The sequence below is a fragment of the Sturnus vulgaris genome, chromosome 13, assembly GCF_052056855.1.
Source record: "Sturnus vulgaris isolate bStuVul1 chromosome 13, bStuVul1.hap1, whole genome shotgun sequence".
NCBI classification, from domain to species: domain Eukaryota; kingdom Metazoa; phylum Chordata; class Aves; order Passeriformes; family Sturnidae; genus Sturnus; species Sturnus vulgaris.
Genome location: NC_142255.1, coordinates 9070613 through 9091125, shown reverse-complemented (window position 1 = coordinate 9091125; position 20513 = coordinate 9070613). Strand labels below are relative to the sequence as shown.

General features: G+C 42.0%; 2 protein-coding genes across 3 annotated transcripts in view; one reads left to right on the top strand and one right to left on the bottom strand.

The window, feature by feature from the left end:
- SCG3 (secretogranin III) overlaps nt 1-5443 on the top strand; it is a 28663-nt gene extending 23220 nt beyond the window's left edge. The window contains exon 12 of one of the 2 annotated variants that reach the window (XM_014874124.2): nt 2203-5443. In XM_014874124.2, the coding sequence (XP_014729610.1) occupies nt 2203-2321 (119 nt within the window). In that variant the 3' untranslated portion in view covers nt 2322-5443. The remainder of the gene's footprint in view (nt 1-2202) is intronic. The other variant, XM_014874126.2, reaches the window with a different exon arrangement.
- A 3438-nt stretch (nt 5444-8881) lies between these two features.
- LYSMD2 (LysM domain containing 2) lies at nt 8882-20251 on the bottom strand. The gene is made up of 3 exons (XM_014874129.2): nt 19902-20251; nt 16020-16357; nt 8882-9662 (listed from the first exon to the last, which is right to left on the bottom strand). The coding sequence occupies exons 1-3, from the start codon at nt 20097-20099 to the stop codon at nt 9611-9613; spliced, it is 588 nt and encodes a 195-aa protein (XP_014729615.1). The 5' UTR covers nt 20100-20251; the 3' UTR covers nt 8882-9610.
- Between the last annotated feature and the right edge of the window lie 262 nt (nt 20252-20513).

Here is a 20513-nt window from a genome sequence, read left to right as displayed (position 1 = left end):
CTGCAGTTTGAAAGTATCAATTGCCTATTAAGGAGGCTGGTAAGCTTGAGTGGCTGGGATGATTTAAAGATAAACATGCCAAAAGCCTGGATTTTGGGCTCTTTGTCTCTTGTGTCCAAGGTTAGTTTTGCCTTTTTACAACCCACAGGCTCCATGGGCCTGTCCTTCACATCTCCCAGACCTGGCTTGAGGCTCAGAACCATTGCAGAACTGAGCATTTAACCCATAAATGCAAAGAGCATGTGTGGATTGTTTAGGTAGTTCAGAGCTTCATAACACTAACAGCAGCCATTTAGAAATGAAAGTAAATCCTATCATTAATTTCAAGGGCAAGTGGCTTGATCTGAATATGCAAATAAGAGCTCACTTCATTTACTGGAGCTGTTTCACAGCTCCACGTAATGCTGCAGCTGTTGCAGTGAATCAGCACCCAAAGCTGATTTTTCTAATTACAATAGATTCTAAATAAGTATCAGAAATTGGCAGTTATCAATTTCTAGGAAAAAAACCCCAATTTAAATTGCTGTGAGATATACAAATTACCCCGAATTGGATAATATCATAATGGTTGTAATCCTACACAGGATGTTTAGTAATTAAATCTTCACATATCCACATAATAATCTTAGAGTTAGAAACAGTATTCTAGAAGTAAAATAAGCACAGAGATTTTAATGTGAAAAATGTGGATATTAAATCCATTTAGTATTTGTTCTTCATTCATTTCCATTCCTTGGTATCTCACTGGAGACTCCCATTCTGTCAACATGAATGAAATCTCTCATCCCAATTATGAAATTGCTTGGCACTATTATTTGTCCCTATTACTCATACAGGATGGAGACACAAGCAGGTTACATTCTCTTAAGTAATAACAATAACAGGCCAGACAGGAAATCCTCACCTCGGTGCAGCAAATGGCAAAATTCCTGCTACCTCAGATATGGAGAGGACACCTCTGCAGGAGTGGGGAGTGTTGAATATCAATTTTCTGTATTACTCATTTGAAATTGCCTTATGCTTTTATAAAAATTATCTCAAGCATCAATTTGCTTCTTAATATCTTTTTATTTCTATCCCATTTTGGTCAATTTTTCAAACCTAAAAAACCACAAATTCATTATTGTCTATTTTGTTAAGAATGCACAATTTGAAAGAAGGTTCTTCCATGTATTGCAGTGTGATGTTATACAATGTTGGACATTGCAAAATCAGTTTTAATCTATTCTGAAGGCTCCATCTGTGGAATAAGTAATTTATACTGAAAAATTCAGAATGTATTCATTCTTATGAAAGTACTAATTCATTTACTTAGTATGAACCCTTAAAACATTGATGTTCTTCTGATTCTAGCAAATTGAGCATTACATTTATGCAGCTAATTATGTAACTGAAACTTTATTGTGTTTATATGTAAATATACTGAATCTGCTTCCAGAATCACAACTATACAATAGGTTACTTGTCTGTGTTATTTGACAAATTTCTTTGCAGTAGAATTCTTTTCATGGAAAATAGTGATGTTTTCCAGCATAGGAAAAGTCTATTTAATGCATGTGATGTGAATCAGGCTGCACAGATGCACTTACCTATTGGAAAAGGAGGCAGGATCTTTCAGCACTGTTGCAGATTGACAGTGGAAGATTGTCAAAAACTGACACTAACACTGTCACAAAGGCTGCTCACTGCAATAGTTTTCAAACCAGAATATTAGGTACTGTATCAAGGTAAATAATTATATTATTTTGATCTATTTTCAAGGAGTTGCTTTCATGACTTTCCACTACAGTGGTAGTAAGTGGGAATTTTACTGGGATTTCAATTTCACTGGAAGTAGTCCATTTAATACTTTCTTTTGATTCCATGACAGTTGTGAAAATTATAGGGCACAACAGCTTTTGCTGTGCAGACTAGAACATCAAATCCCTGGACCAGAAAATATTCTTGCTTTAGCATTTGGCAGCAATCAATCAAGAGCAAGAGATGATTATTGCTCTTGGATAATAAAAGCACCGTGGTGTGTAAAAAGACTGTGTGCAGCTGTTTTGGGTTGTTTAATGTTTTCACAAGTTGCACTCAGAGAGAATTCTCTTCATATTTGATAAAGTGCATGGGTTGGATAAACTTTACAATGACATTGTTTCTTAGGTGAAACAGTATAATGGCAATGACTCATTGTGCAAATGAATTCTTGTTTTTCAGATTATGATCTTTCAAAGCTGAGAGATTTCATTGATCAGCAAGCTGATGCTTATGTGGACAAGGGCATCCTGGACAAGGAAGAGGCTGATGTCATTAAACGCATCTATGGCAGCCTGTAAAAAGCTAGTGGCTGCCAAACCTGTAGAAGTCTAGTCTAGTTTCCCCCAGTCCTGGCTCAATGACTTCTGATCTGTTAATTTGAGGATATCATTAGAAATGCTCTGTTTACATTGTACTGACAACTCTAGACAGAAATGAAGAGCTGTAGTGCTCCATTCACTTTCTGCATACTGTATTTTCCTACATTCACAAATCAACCCTAAACACCAAATTCTGACACTGAATTTCTATTTGATAAGGTAACTATTTCTGTAATGCTTTCTTTGATTTATTGTTTGTGTTTGGTTAATTTTGTAGCAAAACCAATCATTTCTGATGGAAATTTTCTTTTTATGCTATATTTTTTTGCTTTCATTCAACAAGCTTTCTATAGATGCAACTATGTAAAGGGCATTATTAGAAAATAGTTCATAGTTCTCAAAATAAAATATTGAAAATAACTTACCCATTAAAGTTTTCATTAATCTTAATATTATTTTCTATTCATTAATTTTGGTTTTAAATACTAACACCTTTTTTTAAATCCTTTTTTATTTCTTTATGCAATATTCTGTAACTTGGACTGTTGTGTCCTTAGCTAACTGATAAATCTTTGACATTACAATTGCCTTCCATATTACAGAGCTGTATTCTCTTCTTCAGCATGTGTGAACATTCTCTTTGCACCATTTGATGATTGTGCATGCATAATTATTTGAATTCCTGATGTGAATATCCTGATAACAAGTGTAAATAGCAATTGCTTTCTCTAAAGAAAAAAAAGAAAGTTATTCAAGTCATTATGGAAAGGGAAGTTTACAGCTAGAGATGTTTTTAGGAACATGGGCCCTGCTTTTCAGAAAGACTTAAAGAATCTATTTCATCTCAGTATCTCTGAATATCAAGGCTGTAGTCTGATTACTGACCCCTGTTCTGTGCTGAGCAGTATTATCTTGGAGAACTTTTTTTTTTTGGCCTATATATGCTAGCATTAGCTGAGAATTTGGTACTTCCCAAAGAATAAAAAAACCCCAAAACCAAAAAAACGTCATTTTCATTGTTCTTCCTCAACTAACAAAGTTTTGGAAGAATGGTTTATGAGGTATTTTATCTTTAAGTGCATGGATAACTTTATGTATGAAGAACTGATGAAGCAAGATCAACGGTAAAGAAGCATTTAGAAAGGTAAATTTCAAACAGAGTCCCAGAAGATGTAAGGCCTTAGACCTATCACCTGCAGCAGTCAGTTGAGTAGAGGAACTCCAGGAAAGCCCTGTACTCTTTACTTACAGATTCTTCATTCATAATTGACGTTATCCTTTCTCTGATTTTTTAAAAAACTTAGGATATCTCTAAGATTGATACAGTTAAAAATTGATATTTGATGCAGAGGTTGGAATTTGCCTGCCAGTGAATGGAGATACTGACTCAGAGCACTGCCTGCACAGCACAAAGGTCTGTGTTAAGTCACTTCTTGGGTCATTTCCTTCCTCACAGCTGGAGATTGAAGAGGGGGAGATTTGAGCAATGTTCCTCAGCTAACTGAAGTAAACTCTGGAATCCCTGCAAAATGTAAATTGTCAACTGAGCATTATTGATAATCAGTATTAAGTGAATGTGATGGCACTGAGGTGTAACAGCATAACTCCTTGCAAATTGATGAAACATAAGCCAGTGAATGTTTTCTAGCATTCACAAAATACATCATCACTGCCTGCTCATACACATCCTGATGTGAATCATTGAATTGCACTATCAGTCACTAATGGTGATTTTTTTTTAGGTAAAAACTGTATTCAAAAATGTAATCAATGTAAGCTCCCTCTGACAAATAGTCCCTTAGAAACTCTATAGAGAAAACAATTAGGAAAAAAGAATTAATGTTGCTTTTAATCAGTGCATTTGTTCTCATCTAAACTCTCTTGTTCATTATTATTTGCTATTGTTCCCAAGATCCAAATTTCTTTATGTCCCTATAGATCTCATTTGCATTCTGCAACAGCTTCTGACTTCCTTTCTTATGTGACCATAACATGGGAAAAGAAAACTTTTTCCCAAATTTGGATTTATGACAGAGATCAGGAGGATGGTAACTAACCGTAGATCTTTACAGCTGGGGAAGTGGTAGTGACCTAGGTGCACTTGAAGAAAACAAAAAAGGAGAAACTGTCCTTCCCCAATGACTACATTAAAAAAGACCCCAAATTTTCTTCTCCTGTCAATATGATGAGTAATAGAAGAATAATTTCAATTTTCATTGGGAGTTAGTTTCTTACTTTATCCTCTCATGAGTCTGGTACCAAAGGGCAGATGTCATCAACTAGTGACCAGTGATTACAAACAGTGTGTGGTGATATTTGTTAACCTCTCAGTTTTGCAAATTTTATAGCTTGAACAAAGTATCAGTGATATAACTTAGGAAAACAAAAACCCAACAATGGGTATGACCTGATTGTATTTCAGAGTATGCATGTTCTTGGACTTGTTCTGTGCTTAGCTTGCTGCTGTGCATCCCTGGGGGTACACATGGAGATAACTGAAGCAGCCTGATGAGTAGCTGAGAACAGAGCAAGCCTCTGACAAATAGAACAGAAATCACAGCTGCGGGTCCTCAAACTAAATTCACTTTCCATCCTGCCCAAGCCCACTAAACTTATTACTTGAATGCTTCAAATATATGGTACATGGAATGAACATCTATCAGTATATCACACCTTTCAGAACCAGGCAGTGAAACACAGCCAGCCTGATGAATCACCCTGCATTCCTAAAGGGCTGTGACTTACTCGAAATAAAATCAAACCAAGTGACGCAAGTTCCAGCCTGCACCACAGATCAGTCCTTATTTTGCAGGGAACACTTGGAGCACATTAGGACCTGACATGCACTGCTGTGTGTTTAGCCATAATTAGTAAATCATAGTGCTTGCTTTCTTCCTGGTGAGAAAGGTATTTTCAAACTGTACATCTCTGTTTCAAAACTGACAAAAATCCCTTTCTGTGTTGTTTCTCTCTCTGCTGGATCCTTCACTTCTAAAATGAAAATGTAGTAAGTACAATATATACGGTATTCACCTTTTGAGCTTTTCTAATAGACTATTGTTTCTGATACTGTACTTTATTAAACACTTTACTACAAGCTACATTAGTGTGCTGCTTTTGGCTGGGGTAGAGTTTATTTTCTCCACAGTAGCCAATATAGGGCTATGTTTTGGATCTGTGCTGGAAACACAAACATGTTGATAACATAGGGATGTTTTAGATCCTGTTGAGCAGAGCTTGCCCAGAGCCAAGGCCTTTCCTGCTCCTCAGCCCAGCCCTGAAGAGGCTGGGGGTGCACAAGAAGCTGGGAGGGGACCAGGCAGGACAGCAGATCCCAGCTGCCCCAGGGGATGTCCCAAACCCTGTGGTGCCGTGCCCGGTGTGTAAAGCTGGGGAGGAGGAGGAAGGAGGCAGGGTGTTCAGAGGGACAGTGTTTGTTTTGCCAAATAACTGTGACTTACAGTGGAGCCCTGCTTTTTTGGAGATGGCAGAACACCTGCCTGCCCATGGGAAGTGCTGAATGAATTCCTTTCCTCTGCTTTCATGCCCAGCTTTTGCATTACCTATTAAACTGGCTTTTTCTCAACTTGTGAGTTTTCTGCCTTTCAGCCGTGTGATGCTGTGCCTCATCCCTCAACGGGGAGAGTGAGTGGCTGTGAGGGGCTGAGTTGCCAGGTGGGGTCAAAGCACAAGAAGTATATATGTTTATAATAAACAAATAAAGCACAAGGCTGCTGTTGTGTGTCAGAAAATGCATCTTTTCTATCCAGTGCCCAGCTTTTCCAGGCTGTCCTGCACCACGCAGCCACAGCAGGTCACTGCCCTGCAGGAAGGGTGGGTGCCACAGGGATGCCCAATGTCACATTCATACAGCACCTGGTGGCTGAGTTAGCTGCACTGACAGGGCTTCAGCAGCCTCCAGACACATTGCAACCCAGTCCCAAATGCAAACTTTTTACCAGGTAGGTCCCACATATTTCACTTTAAAAGATCCTTGTCCAAGCTTGCCCAGGTTTTGACTTTTCAAACTTTGACTGAAGAAATATGTAAAAACAAAACTTCAAACATGCAGGTTCCTCAGCACAGAATACCTGCAAAATATGGAATTTTATCTGCTTCACTTCAGCCTGACTTGGCCCTATTCTGGCCCTAAACAACACCTTGCAGGATTGGTAAAAATATGTAAACAAAGAATGAAACTACAAGTGTATGAAGAATAAAAGCAGAGTGGGAAGCAAAATATACATGGTAATGAATAAAAATACATAAAATACCCAGGAAAATACGTCACTTTGCTAAGTAATAATGTGAAAATGTGAATTGAGATATTAAAACATTAGTTATTTCAGAGCCTGAAGAACACTTTTAAGAGTAGTAAAGCCCCACCTTGACTCACTATGAGTGTATTACAGAAAATTTCCAGGCACTGTTTCCTCTCACCTGGCCTGAGCAGGCCTGGGGTGCCTCAGGGCCTGTGTGTGACACCCACAGGGATTATGGGGCCTCTTGGCAGAGAAGGGATGCAAGGAACTGGCAGAGGCACAGCAAAGCAATTCCCAGAAGCATTTTACCTATACATAAAACCAAGGCAGTCCTCTCTGGATTTGCCCTAGGGATTGTGATGCACTACAGCTACCTATCTAATCTACCTGAAAACCAGGCACAGGCATTAATTAATGCCAGGAAATGCAGCTCTTGGCCCCCGGGGGCTGCCAGGCCAGAGCAGCTGTTGCCTGGTGCTCAGGGTGCCCGCAGGGGAGGAGCCCTGGCCAGCCCCGGCTCCTCCGAGCCCCAGCACCCAGCGAGGCCCAGCGGCCATGGACAGCACCCGGCCCCAGGGCAGGGCAGAGCGGCTGTGCCAGGCCCTGCCAAACACAGCGGGAAGAGCTGAGGCCTCTCTGCCTGGCCCTGAGCCCTTGGGCACCACGAAGGAAGTCGGGGTGGCAGGACAGGAGCAGGGCCTGCTCTGGGACAGCGGTGCCAAGGCAAGGCCCTCGCAGTGGCCTTGGTGTTGGGCAGTGGCGGCCCTGAGCTCCTCCCTGAGGGAGGATCCTCGTGTGGCACAGGTGGCGTGGGCATCTCTGTGGGTTTTCCACTGAATAAACCTTGCTCTGTGTGGCTATAGGGGAGTGTGCAGTGAGGGGAGGTTCTGTGCGTGGGTTATATCAGGTTTTACAGTGCCACGCTGTGTGTGGCTGTGCAGGGTTGTCCAGCAAAGAGAGGCTCTGTGGGTTATCAGGGGCTGGTATCTGTATATTATCATGTATTATCATATATTATCATGTATTATCTGCAGTGTGGCCCCTGCTGTCTGAGGGGACAGGTGTGCAGCCATGGGCTCAGGTGTGTTCAGGCTGCCAGAGCTGCTTTCTCCCTTGTGCTTCTGTATAGCAGCTTTCTCTCAGAGAAAAGAGGAGCAAATGCTGTTTGTCCTGCAGCCCACAGGCACAGCCCTGCTCTCGGAAAGGCCCGACTGAATTCCCGGGGTTGGGTTCCCAGTCTGGGAGGCAGGAGGTGCAGCTCTCCTGTGCCACGGAGCTGTTCTCACCTGCTCAGTGAAGAGCCCTGGGCCTGCCTGTGCTGGAGCACTGGGGGCGTCACAACAGCAGGTCTTTGGTAGAGAAGGATTACATTTTTCTGTGGAATAATAAAATGTAACTGGGCTTGAAGCTAGGGTTGCCTTTGGAAAAGTATCTCGTTCTGGCTTTGTAATGTTCTACTGAAATTAAATGACAAGATAAGGTAATAATAATAAAATTAATTGTGTAAGGAATAGATACAATCCCCATTTAAGAAAGATACAAGACCTAAAACTAATTCGCCAGTCTCTTCAAGAAAAATCAGAACTTTTTCTCGACTCTAAGCTTTTTCTGTTCTTGTTAATTTGTGTGCCACTGCAGACTTTCTCTTTAGGACAAGCTAGAGTTGATTTGAATGAGCCTGCTGGCTCTGAGTTCCTGCCACCTCTAGGGAAATACTAATTCCTGCTGAGCTTTGAATTTTTACTTCTGGTTTTAGTAAATTAATGAAACTTTCCATGTTGCTTCCCTCTTAACATACTGCAGAAAGGTTTTGCTTCAAGGGAGTGATATGATGAGGTAAAAGACACGAAAGTGCATCTGTTCAGTGGGGATCCAGCAAATCTTCAATGACGAGAGTTTTGTGAAGTTTATGGAATACTTGAGGAAAAAATATAGGATATTTAACAAGAAGTTGCTAATACCCTACTTCAGGGCAACAGTGATTGCAGGCTGCACTTTGCCTCCCTGAGCTTCAGACGGGGTCCACTTGCAGAGCTGAATACTGGCACCTCTTCTCAGAACAGGGAAGGCTTGCCAATGTGCCTCTTATTCATCTTAACAGACTGCACAACTAGGGCAGAGAGCTCTTGTAGGTCTCACTCAGGAGGGTGAGTTATATGGAAAGGGTAAATACATTATTTACCCTGAAATTAGTATCTAATAGGTTGTGAAACTAGACAAATCATTCTTCCCAAAAAACAGGCTAGAACCAAGCTGACTTGATTATGAACACACACATCAGTATTTTTTGTATTTTATTAAATTAAAACCACACAAAATTTAACTGCACACAAGAACACACATCTGATATTCCAATGTCATATCTCACAAAAAAACCTCTTGTGTAACTCGTCCCTTTTATGAGTAGAAATCCAATATGCAAACAGTTCTTCAACCAAAAAGGCTTTAACTAACCAAAACAAGCTGAATTCCCCTTTCTAGGAATACATCATAACCACACACAGACACACACAAGGTTCACAGGCAAGTTCTGCAGCCCTGAAGTAGACAAAACTTTCACAGCAAACTTGCCTATGTTTGCAGAATAAGTAAATTTCTGTAACTTTGATCGTTTGTCATTTACAAGCAAACTTATTTAATATTTTTAAATACTTAAAACAAATTTCACTTTAACAAGTATTTACAAAATCTTTACTAAAGATCAACATTCTGCATAAAGGTGACCTCAGGGATGGATATCTAGTTGCTACCATGCTACAGTTTGCACAGAAGGGGTAAAAAGGCCATTGCTAGTTTTGGAAGGCTTAAACCTTTTATTGATATAGCATAAGGACATTAACCTATGGAAGGCAGAAGAGGTCATAATTTCAGTGCAATTACCCATTCATGACTTCTTTTAAGTACATCAAGAGGATGAGTCCAGAAGACTTGGGTTTTGAATTATTGACTGTTTAGTTCTGTAAGAACTGATTTCATGGAAAGTTTTCAGGCCAGCACGTCTGTCTTCTACTGGTGATACGAAGAAGTTGCATAGGGACCTTCCTCATTCTCCTCATCTCTAAAAAGAAAATGATCATCATCAGGTCAGGAGCATACCATGTCTCAAAAGTAAAACTGTAATGAAAATGCAGGTGAGCAGTTTTCCTAGTGGATCAAAATAGGCAATGCCAGCCTTGCCTAACAGGAATATTTGCAGTATAATACTGTAATTACACACCTCTGGAGTTCCTGAGATGTTGAGAACATAATGCTGAAAGCAAGTAAAGCTGTGTAAATTTAACAACATCAGAATGTATTTTAAAAAGTATTCTTCATCAAATCAATAAGAAAAACTTAAAGGGTAACAAGGTGGAGGGCATACTGGAGTTCCTGCACTGTTGCTTTCAATTTCTTCTTTTATAAAAGTAAAGCTTAGTTAGAGGTTTGTTTCAACATTTTGGATGGCAAGAGGGACAGACAGACCAAATGAAGCAAGAACAAGAGCAGTGCATCATAGCTGTGGGTGGATCTGTTTGTGTCCTGATGCTGCAAGGTTATTCCTGATGTATACTTCCCTTGCATCAAGCCCTGTTGAGACTGATCACTTGGATTTTCTTAGGAAAAAGCAACTCCTCCCAAGTGCTATTGTTAATGCAATAACTGGATAAAGCAAAGTAATGTTGCTTTTAAAACATCCTCAGGAAAATCAGTCTGCCTGCTGTTTACCTATTGCCTTTAAAAAAATGGGGTTATGTAACCCTATTGCAGTGCAGTACTAAATCAAGGATGCCAAGTTCCTCAAAGGTCATTGCTTTGTATTACTGTAGCTTTAAAGTTTTGCTCCTGAGAGTCCAGCCTTAAAGCACCTGCCAAGTTCAGTGTTCTGGTAAGAACAGAAGGACTTTACAGCTGCTACACTGTGAAAGGATTACTTTTAATACTGTATGTACCTTCATACAAAGGTACAGCCATCCAAAGAGTCCAATAATGGTATAAGGTAAAAAGTAAATACTTTGATAGCAAAACCATGAAGACTTTTCCCTAATAAATATGGTTATTTATCTACAATTTAAATTTCATATAAAATAGAACTGAAGAACCCTACAAACGAGCCAAATAGCAGAGTAACTTGGACTTGTCTTCCCAGCAAAATTATCATCTTAAGCCAAAGGCATAATATGTCTTTTGCCTTGAAATAATCTTCCCAAAAAAAGAAACCTCAAAAAACCAAGTTTGGGATGAAACTGGTTGTAATTGCAGGGATGTGTGGTTACAGTAGTACTGAGAACAGATTTTTTAGCCTTCCTTACAAATCTATATCTATTTACATTACTGATGCTACCAACCCAGTACCAAGGATGCAGATATCTGTGTACACTTAAATAGTATCCTTCATTATATCCAGTTCTGCATCAAAAACTGACATGGAATGATATAATTTTAACAACATATCATTTGCAGAATCTTCCCATGATACGTGGCATAACAGTAAAGTAAGAAAGCAAATAACTCATGTTTAGTTGGAAAAGCATTAAACCACTTTTACTTATAAATTCTCTCAAGACATTTTAAAGCTTTTTTCAGAATTGAAACCTATCAACATTCCAAACTTCTAAGACTTGACCGCAGGACTGTAAAATTCAACCATAATAACTTGGCCAAAGCTAAGTAGTTCAAAAAGTACATTCTGAAGCTCTGACATATGCTCTTCTGGAGCAATGGGTGTGGAGCCACATATGCAGAACTTAGTTGCAAATAGTAATTCCCTGCTAGCTTGGGTGAGGATGAAGGAGAACTGTTTTAATTTAGAGCTTAGACGCCAGTGGGGGAGAAACTTACTTTCTATGCTGTACACTGGAAATTAATTTGTACTACTTAGTTTTGTTGTGTTTAGGAGAATAAAATGTGGCAGAGATACAGCAAAAAGACCTTCCTTCTAATCAAAGGCTGCTAGAATCAATTTTCAGTCATTCTTCTTGAAAGTCTTAGAGGAATACCTTCCATCCTGACATGGCAACAACCAAACACTGGGCTGAAATTAGTTAATTATGGGTGATTATAGACAACTTAAGAGCTGAAATAATGATATTGTTAGCAGGTCTTCAGACATCCAAGTACCAAAACCATTGTCTAGGCTGTTTGTCCCCACGTCCCTTGTGCAAGGTGCACTGGATAGGGGTGGCAGTTGTCAGCTGAGGGCAGAAAGCCAGCACTGGGGTTGTGGCCAGCTTTGAGGGGCTTCTCTACAGGGCAGGGACATAAGAACTATGGAGCAGCTTGTTATGCTGAAACTGAAGCAAAGCAAAGCAGTGACCAGTATAATGTACATTTCTGACCAAGGCTTGGAACTGCTCAGCAAGAACAGCTTCTGCTCTTCTGTCCCAGGCTGCAGTGCCAGGCTCTGGGAGGTCTGCAACACTACCCCAAACCAGGTAACAACCAGGAAATAATACTCATGTAGATCTTAGAACCATACATAGCAAGTACAAGTCTGTTCTGATGGCTTAAAAACAAGCTGAACTTTATATAAAATACAATTATATAGTAGTAGCTCTGGTCTGTGAGCCACAAGCCACCACCATGGCAGAGGGTGTATGTTTAATGACCAAACAATTTACTTCACTTTTAAGATGCTTAAAATAGCAAAGTGTAAGTCAGAGCAACATCTCCTTCAGGGAATGGAAAAGGAACAGCACAGCATTACAATACTCTGTAGTGCTGTCTCTTCCTGTTTGCTGTTGCTGCTTTGCCCACTGGGTTACAGGAACTGAAAGAAGTCTCCTGCAAGCTATGGTGTGCAATCAGGCCAGAAATAACCACTTCTGTAAGAGCGAGGACACCTGACTGTGAGCAAGTACACCCGAATGCTTGGATGCTTCTAGAATGCACAATTCAACAAGGCAGCCATCTGAGGTGTTAGTTTTGGGATGTCTGAAAGGATTCTCCACAGACAGCCTCCTTTATTGTGGCATCTCTTCTCTCTGCTGATAGCCAATGAGGGTGAAAAATTATTAGGCAAATTATCTGAATTAGTTACGAGTTTTGAAGGCTTCAAGACCATCCTCTTTCCTAGGTTCAGGTCAAGGCAAGTGAGCAGATGACAGTACAAGGTTCTGTTCCTGTGCTGACATCAGTTATATTGGCTTGAATCACCATTACTGATTAGAGAGGCTCTGTTCAGTTACAAGATTTTCAAAATTAGACACTCCAAGGCAAATGAGAAAGATGTGACCTGTTCCAGAAGCACAGTATATGGTTTAAAGTCTATCTTAAGGACTCTATATAAAGAACTTGCATTAGAACATCTGGTGTTCAACTATCTCATATTCAGCTATCTGATACAAAAAGCATCACTGAAGTAATTTTCAGTTTTGGTGTAAGAGCATTTTGGGTCAGGTGAAGGACCACTGTATTTCCTCAAACTATCACAACTGCTTTTATTGCTCAAAACAAAAAGGCTTTATTGCCTTGAGCTGCATCGTAGGTGAATATGCATGATTAATGATTCATTAACTCATGATTTCTTGCTCAGTGGAACTCTAGTAAAAGTACTATTACATGTGGATCTAGCCAACTGCTTATATAAACTCTAATAGTGAAAGGCAGCTGGCACAAACTGAATGGATCACATTCTATAACCTTTTATACTCATCTGCTTGCACAGCTATTATAGTTTATTATCTAGTCTAAATCTGCAACTATGTACTCCCCAGTTTTTCTACTTTAACTTTATTCCTTTAAGAGCACTTAAGGGAGTGACTCCAAGAGTTCTGATTAAACAATATAATTCACTCTAAGCTGCCTTTGTAGCACAGGGCAGTTTTTGACCATGAAACTTTGTGTGGTTTAATCCAAATCAGTGCATATGTGCACATGTATTCTTGGCAACTTAAAGGAGACTAAAGGAAAGAGCAATTTAGTCGATGTGGTTCTCACCATCTGTCAAATCAGGCTCATGGTACGGTGAGAAGTTATGGCTCTTTACGTTCATGAACTGATAGTCTGCTTTTGCTTGCAGTTTTGTGAGTTCCAATGTCCTTTTTGGTGGTAGTGGATTAACTCCAGGTGCTCCTTTGTTACCCTCAAGGAGGCATGGAAGTACTCAGCAGCACTCAAAACAGACCTTGACAAGGCAACCTGAATACAGGCCAGAGCAGCTGGAAACAGCACTCTAATTTCATAAATGGTTTTCACTCTAAGAATAGAAAACTTGCATATTCATGAGGCTGGTTTATTAACATGGCTGTTCAATTTCCAAAGGCTCCCTGCTCCAAGCAAGGGACACGAAAGGACTGGGCAGGAAGGAGAACAGGTGCCTTCTGGGGAGCACAGTAAGGAATGTTGCCACCTTCCAGTCTGGACCCAGATATACCATTAATGATACACAAATGAAAAGTATCTCCGAGGTTTTTGGCAATGGTCTCTCTCTACTCCTGTTCTCTGCAGAGAAAACATTGACTTTGGTCCTTTGCCCCTTCCTGCCAGACTGTGAAGGGGTCTGGGTCTGTCCTTTCCAATTGTGTTGGAGAGGACAAGGCAAGGATGGGTTTTGTGAGCCATAACTAGAAGCCAAGGGCAGTGATGTAGAAGGAAACATTATGAAGACAATCAGATGCATCAGAAGCTATTTCTCTTCAGAAGCTTTGGGCAACATCCTGCTCAGCAGACTGCCTGCAGCTCTGTACTTCATGCTTCCTGTAACTTCCTGACCAATAAAAATCTGCTGTATGCATAACTAACAGAATTACCTGCTAAATCTGAACAAGTGGGAAAATAACTCGTCCTCCTGTATACATTATTTCTTGGGAGGTATTTCTTGGTATCAGGTCACCATTTCCCAATTTGTAACTGAAGCAGTATAGGAAATGGGTATTAGTGGCAGCAGTGTACTATTTGTGCAGTGCTGCTTCCACTCTATTGGCTCTGCTCATGGTGCAGCAAGGTCTAAGTGAATTTCCTTCTTTAAATTAGCATGTTATTTTGTTGAAGGGATGTTAAAATTATTGTCTTTCCCTGGCAGGGACTGTGGTTTCCTGTTATGCAGTTTAACTGCTGGGTCAACACCTATTCTAATCTGTGGTAGGTACATGTATCTAATGATCTGAAAGTTAGCAGCAGCACATATTGATAGGTGCTCTACATTGCTTCAAATATAACAATGGAAGTGGATGAATTTACACAGAGAAAGTTCTGAGTTCCAACAGCTCTTTTTCCTTTCAGGCAACTAAGTCAAAAGAAAGTAACTGACAAGTGTGATAACAAGATGTGAAAGCATTCCAGCTTTCCCTGAGACTCCAAACCAGTGTCCTGGCAATGGAGAGCTGTATGTGGGGTTATTTCTCCAAAGGAGCCTTGTCCAATAGCTAAATACAATATACTGTTCTCCTTCAAACTTTTGTCTGCTGAACTAAGTTTTAAGGTTGCCGGAATAATTTCTTAGTTTAAAGAAATTATGTACATTTATACTCAATAAATTTAGTCCTGAAAGATTATCTTCTGCTTGCTCTCAAAATCAGAGTATGTGAAGTCAACCAAGATGGTGGATGAAGTTTTGCACTGGACAAATATACAGAAGCAAAGCATTTATCTGCAGGCATAACTTCTCTCCAGCTCTCTGGTAAGAGAAGCAGTACCAGTCCCCTGCAGTTATACCTTTCATGGTGAGAAGGACCAAGTCAGCATCCCCCACTGAGGGGATTCCTGCAGGGAATGAACAGGCAGACAGCCAGTCCAAGAGACTGACTGTGAACAAGCTGAGGAAGCCTGTCCCAAGGACATGGAGAACAAACACTACTGAAGTCCACTCTTGCTCCTTCTCTCCTTTGGATACCTATACATGTGAGGGGATATGTGCCTCTATTGTGGCACAGAGGTCAGAAAGTACTACTTTTTCTAGGAGTAAATATGTGGGAGTTCCTGGCTGTGGAAATACTGAAGGTGAAGTCTGCATAGATGGATTCACAAAGGGGGAGACTGCATAGGGAAAGGAGATAGGAAAGCTTAACTGAAATTGTATCATGGAGAATGTTCACACAATGAGGCAATTTGGGACAGAAGAATAATAGAATCATGCCTTGCTGCACACAATCAGCTTCCTCATAGGCCTTTGCTTAGCACTCTACGAAAAACTAAGCAAATGTTTTTGCTTAAATAGTTGCCTGCTTACACAGCAAGACATCTTGGAGACTCCTGGCTTTTATGAAATAGTATTTGTATTCTCCAAACAATCTGTTGTGAGGCAGCCTTTCTAACTGCCAGAGCAAGGCACCTGCTAATGCTGTGCTCTGAATGTATCTGGTGCATGAGAAGAGCAGGCACTTGCTGTTGACAAATAAAAGCCAGGGATGCTGTCTGAGACCCCACAAAGAGGGGTCATCTTAGACTACAGCACCTTCAGGGTGAGATTCAGATACTTAACACCAAAAGCAGCATTTACCTGACACTGTCATCTTTTAGTTTCCTGGCTGCTTGTTTGGATAACTTAATCTGCAAGTCCAATCTCTGTAGGAAATCTTTGGCAGATAATTCTTCTGGTGCAGTGGGCTGATTGTCAGACTCTTGAGGACTGGGAGAAGAACTACTTTCTTCCTGAGCTGCCACTAGTCCTTCATCACAAGAAGGGGAGCTGTCAACAGTTTCATTCTCAGGAGACTCCAGTGAATTAAGTCCATTGAACAGTAATGGTTTCTCTGATATAACTGGAATATTCAGGGTTTTCCTCAGAAATATACAGTCATTAGTGAACAGTTTATTTGCCCTCTTTATTTGTTCCATCTGAAAAAAGATAGAAAAAATAGAGGTTATTAGTTTTGACAAAGTATAAAGCACTAACTTTCTGATGTAGTATACAACTTTTAGTTAAAATAAATCTATACTTTCTTTGCACCAGCAATTACTTCAGGGAAGAATTTGTTTGCATTCAAAGTGATTTTAGAGTGTTCTGTTTCAGCCTTCCTAACATCCCAAATTTATGTGCACTTGACTCCACAGTACTGCTTTTTCCAAAGTCTTGCATTACCTAAAGATGCTTTCTTTGAACAGTCTTGCAGTCTCTATGCAGGCTCACAGAACAGCCTGCCAAAGAACAAAAATTCTATCACAGAAGTACTGTTGATTTGGATTTATATTAGAATAAGGCTCAGAACTGCTAGCAGCTCCTGTAGGTGAACTCTCTGGTAAAAATGATGCAGAATCCAAACAAGGAGGATAAAGCATACATGAGGATTCAACTTGTTGGTGCAGATGGCTAAAATGGTGAAATGCTTAGATATAATAATCCCATTTAAAAACTAAATAGTTAATATCCAGTGTCACAAGTAAGAGAAGATTCACTACTCTTCCAGCTCCTAAAGCTTGGAAACCATTTTTAGTAAGGCTCAAGGAGTATAAGAGTGCAAGTTCTCTCCCAAGCTGAGTACCATGTGAAGAACATAAAGGAAGCTTTACCTGACTAAGTCATCACACTTCTCATGGCCCTAGTGTAAATGTCAGTTGTTAAAATCTCTGTAAGTCTGTCTTGATGGATATAAAAGAAGTTTAAAATACTAGCTGGAGCTTTTCTGTAAAAATACAACACAGAAGCTGAAAGCTGAGATCCTACAGCAGGGGAGTTGGAAGGTGATGCTTCAAAGCTGATAAATAATGCACTGCACTGCTAGTCTCTCTCCTCTTTCACTGTAACTCTACCTCTGGTTATTTCTTCGTCAAATACCAGTTCATAGCATTTGGAAGTCTGCACCTTTGCAACGAACAGTAATGAAAAGGAAACTACTTGTTCTGAACAGAACATCCCTCAGCCCTGAGCAGGTTACTTTTGTACGTGTTTTTTGTACGTGCTATGTAACTCCTACAACTCGGTGTGACTCTGCACATTCAGAGGTGTATGGAGAGCAGAATTTCACAAGAGTTTTCTTTTTTTAGTGCTAGAAAGACTGAGGTAAGCCCGTTAGCTACAAATCTATCACAGTGAAAGAGCAAAAGCTTCAGCATGTTTAATATTTTAACTGAAGCTGTAAACAGGTGCTGAACTAATTAATCAAAACTACTTCTACTGACAGTGAAATATAGTCCTCATCCTTCTCCCCTCAAAAGGGATACAGCACTTGCACTGAACCATAAACATGAGTTCCAGTGTTAATTTACTCAAAAGGAAAATACAACAAATGCAAGTTGTAAAGATAATAGACAGTATCTGGGGGAGGGGGTGAAGGGCAGAGGATGAGGCCAAACAAAGCATGCTGATGCCTCTTCCCCAGCATGGTATTTTTATCTGTCTTCAACTGTCTATGCCAAGTCATGCAGATACAGGCACTGCACAGGATGTCTCTGGCTACGAATTGATTCCCAGTGAGGAAAACCACAGGGGAAACTTCTAAAACCAGTGATACTGGAGGCAATGGCAGCCAAAGATAATTCTGATGTTTCCATTACAACTCTCACTTCCAGCCAAGAATACATGATGCAGGAAGCAAACAGAAGGACTCTTTAGAGGAAATCTGTCCTTGTCATTGTGTGAACACACAACAGTCTGCATTTTGCTAAAAGCAAACATGTTTGCACGCGTTCCTACCCTGGGCAGAAACCATTCAAACATAAACACAATGGCAGATTTTTGCTGAACTCGCCATTGCTCTGAGGGGCATTTCATGTCAGTTTAACCTCTCTCAACTGCAGTCTATAATGATGCAGCTCTGGCTTCTTAAGCAGAACACTTATTAACTCAAATAGCCAATTAGATGTTGGGAAAAAGCCCAGACATATATATTTTACGTCATTTGCACAGCAAAAACTTATCAAACTCATAAACAAAACTTATGGTTCATAATTTAGAGCTGTTTGTACAGGTTTGAGTCACAATTTTACTTTAGCTGAAAGGGAGCTATAAATCACCTAGAAATGCCTTTTTTCTACACCACTAGTATTTTAGTGATCCGTTTGTATTTCTCACTTATTGCAGTAAGCAAACACTTTTGAAGAAGAATAACATGGCTAAAACATTTAGGCCAGAGACTTTGTCCATTATGGAGAGTTCTGCAAAAAACAAGCAAAAAAAATCTAACATCCAACCAGCTGCTTTGCCTTCCTAGTAAGAAAAAGTTTACTTTAATGTGGACCAGTGTCATTAACCCTGCTGCCAACAAGAATCAATCAAAAGTGGTGTAATCTTTCAAAAGAGAAGAAAAATAGACTTTCAACCCTTTTCACAACAAAGGCTGAATGCTGTTGAAGGTGATGGAAGGCTTTAGTAGACCTTGCAGACCAAGAGAAGGAAAAGAAGCCACTTCAGTCAGAAGCTATCAGTTTGGGATTACACTGTAGCTCTTCTAGAAAGAGCCCAACTGGAAGGTGCTGTTTCAAGTATGTGTCAAAGTGGCTCTGACTGTAGCAGTGCCACGCTCATCAGCTGCTCAGCCCTGAGCAATTTTCTGTGTTGGGATACTGAAGCTGCACATGGGAACATGGGCCACACATAAGTGGAAATGAGGCGGGGTAGGTGAGTTCTGCTTCTAGACCGCATGTTCTAGGCTGGTATAAGCCTTTCAACATTGTTCACAGAAATGAACTTTCTTTCTCCCTAGAAAGTGAGCAGAAAAGCAGCAACACTTTCAAATCAGTGGTATGTGTTCCTCACCTCTGGGCTGGTAGGCAGATGACAAGGGAAGAATGTTTAGCCCTGAAGCTGCTGGAAGAAATTCCTTCTCTTGTCACAGTCTGTGTGTCAAGCTCAAAATAATGCTTGTTTTCAGGATTAAGTTTAATCACGCTTGTTTTCTTTTCTAACCTGAACAGCGGTGGGAGCACAGGTTTATTGGGTGGAAGCAGGTGTGTGTCCTTTCCCCAGGCCCCAGCCCATGGGGAACCCAGCGCTGTCAGCTCTTAGACCGTGCCAGTCGCGGGCAGTGCCAGCCCCTGTGCCACCAGCGCTGCGTGCTCACCCCTCCGGGCAGGCCGCAAGCGCTGATGTTAGCATTTTAAATACTGAAACTAAAACTAACACCCTAGCCACACCGTTTCCTGCCCAGTGTGTGAAAGAAATGCCCTACGGGACAACTCCTTGCTGTCATCCCACGGCTCTGGGCCCAACTGTCCCCGTTACAGCCGCCAGGCTACGGAGGCGATGCCTCTCAGGGAAGCTGGGGCTGCTCCATCCCTGGAGGTGTTCAAGGCCAGGCTGGATGGGGCCCTGAGCACCTTGGACTAATGGAAGGAGTCCCTGCCCATGGCAGGGGGTTTGGAAGGATCTTTAAGGTCTCTTCCAACCCAGGCCACTCTCCGGCTCTAAGCGCAGCTCCCGGCCCCGCCGGCGGTGCTCCCTTACCGTGACGCCGTACTTGAGGGCGATGCCCTGCAGCGTGTCCCCGGCGCTCAGCCGGTGCTCCACGTAGCGCTCGGCCAGCGGCGCGGCCACGCTCGCCGTGCTGCCGTACGAGCGGGCCTTGGTGTGGGCGAGCCGCTGCGACAGCTCGGCCTCCGACTCGGGCCCGCCCGGCGGCTCCTGGCGCAGCGCCTCGGCCATGCCGCCGCCCGCTCAGCGCCCGCGGCCCCGCGCCGCCGCCCCGGGCCCCGCTCCGGGCATCGCCCCGGCACCGGCACCGGCCCCACGCCGCCCCCGGCGCGCCGGACACGGGCCCGGCCCCGGCGGAAGCCCCGGCTCGGCCCGGCAGCCCCGCCCGGCGCCGAGAGGCCGCATGCGCGGGGAGCGCCCGCCCCGCCACCGCCGGGCCGCGCTGCAGCGGCTGGACCGGGCAGAGCTGGGCCGGCTGGACTGGGCAGAGCTAGGCAGGACCGGGCAGAGCTGGGCCGGCTGGACTAGGCAGAGCTGGGCCGGACCGGGCAGAGCTGGGCCGGGCCGGATAGAGATAGGTCGGGCAGAGCCAGGCCGGGCCGGATAGAGCCGAGCCGGGCCGGGCAGAGCCGGGCCGGGCCGGAG

What these genes read in the sequence shown, in the direction of transcription:
- LYSMD2 (XM_014874129.2), bottom strand. Translation starts at nt 20,099, where the DNA reads ATGGCCGAGGCGCTGCGCCAGGAGCCGCCGGGCGGGCCCGAGTCGGAG. An exon ending in CCCTCAAGTACGGCGTCACG is followed by an intron (nt 16,358 to 19,901) that starts GTAAGGGAGCAC and finishes ATCTTTTTTCAG; the next exon opens with ATGGAACAAATAAAGAGGGC. An exon ending in CTAAAAGATGACAGTGTCAG is followed by an intron (nt 9,663 to 16,019) that starts GTAAATGCTGCT and finishes TTTTCTTTTTAG; the next exon opens with AGATGAGGAGAATGAGGAAG.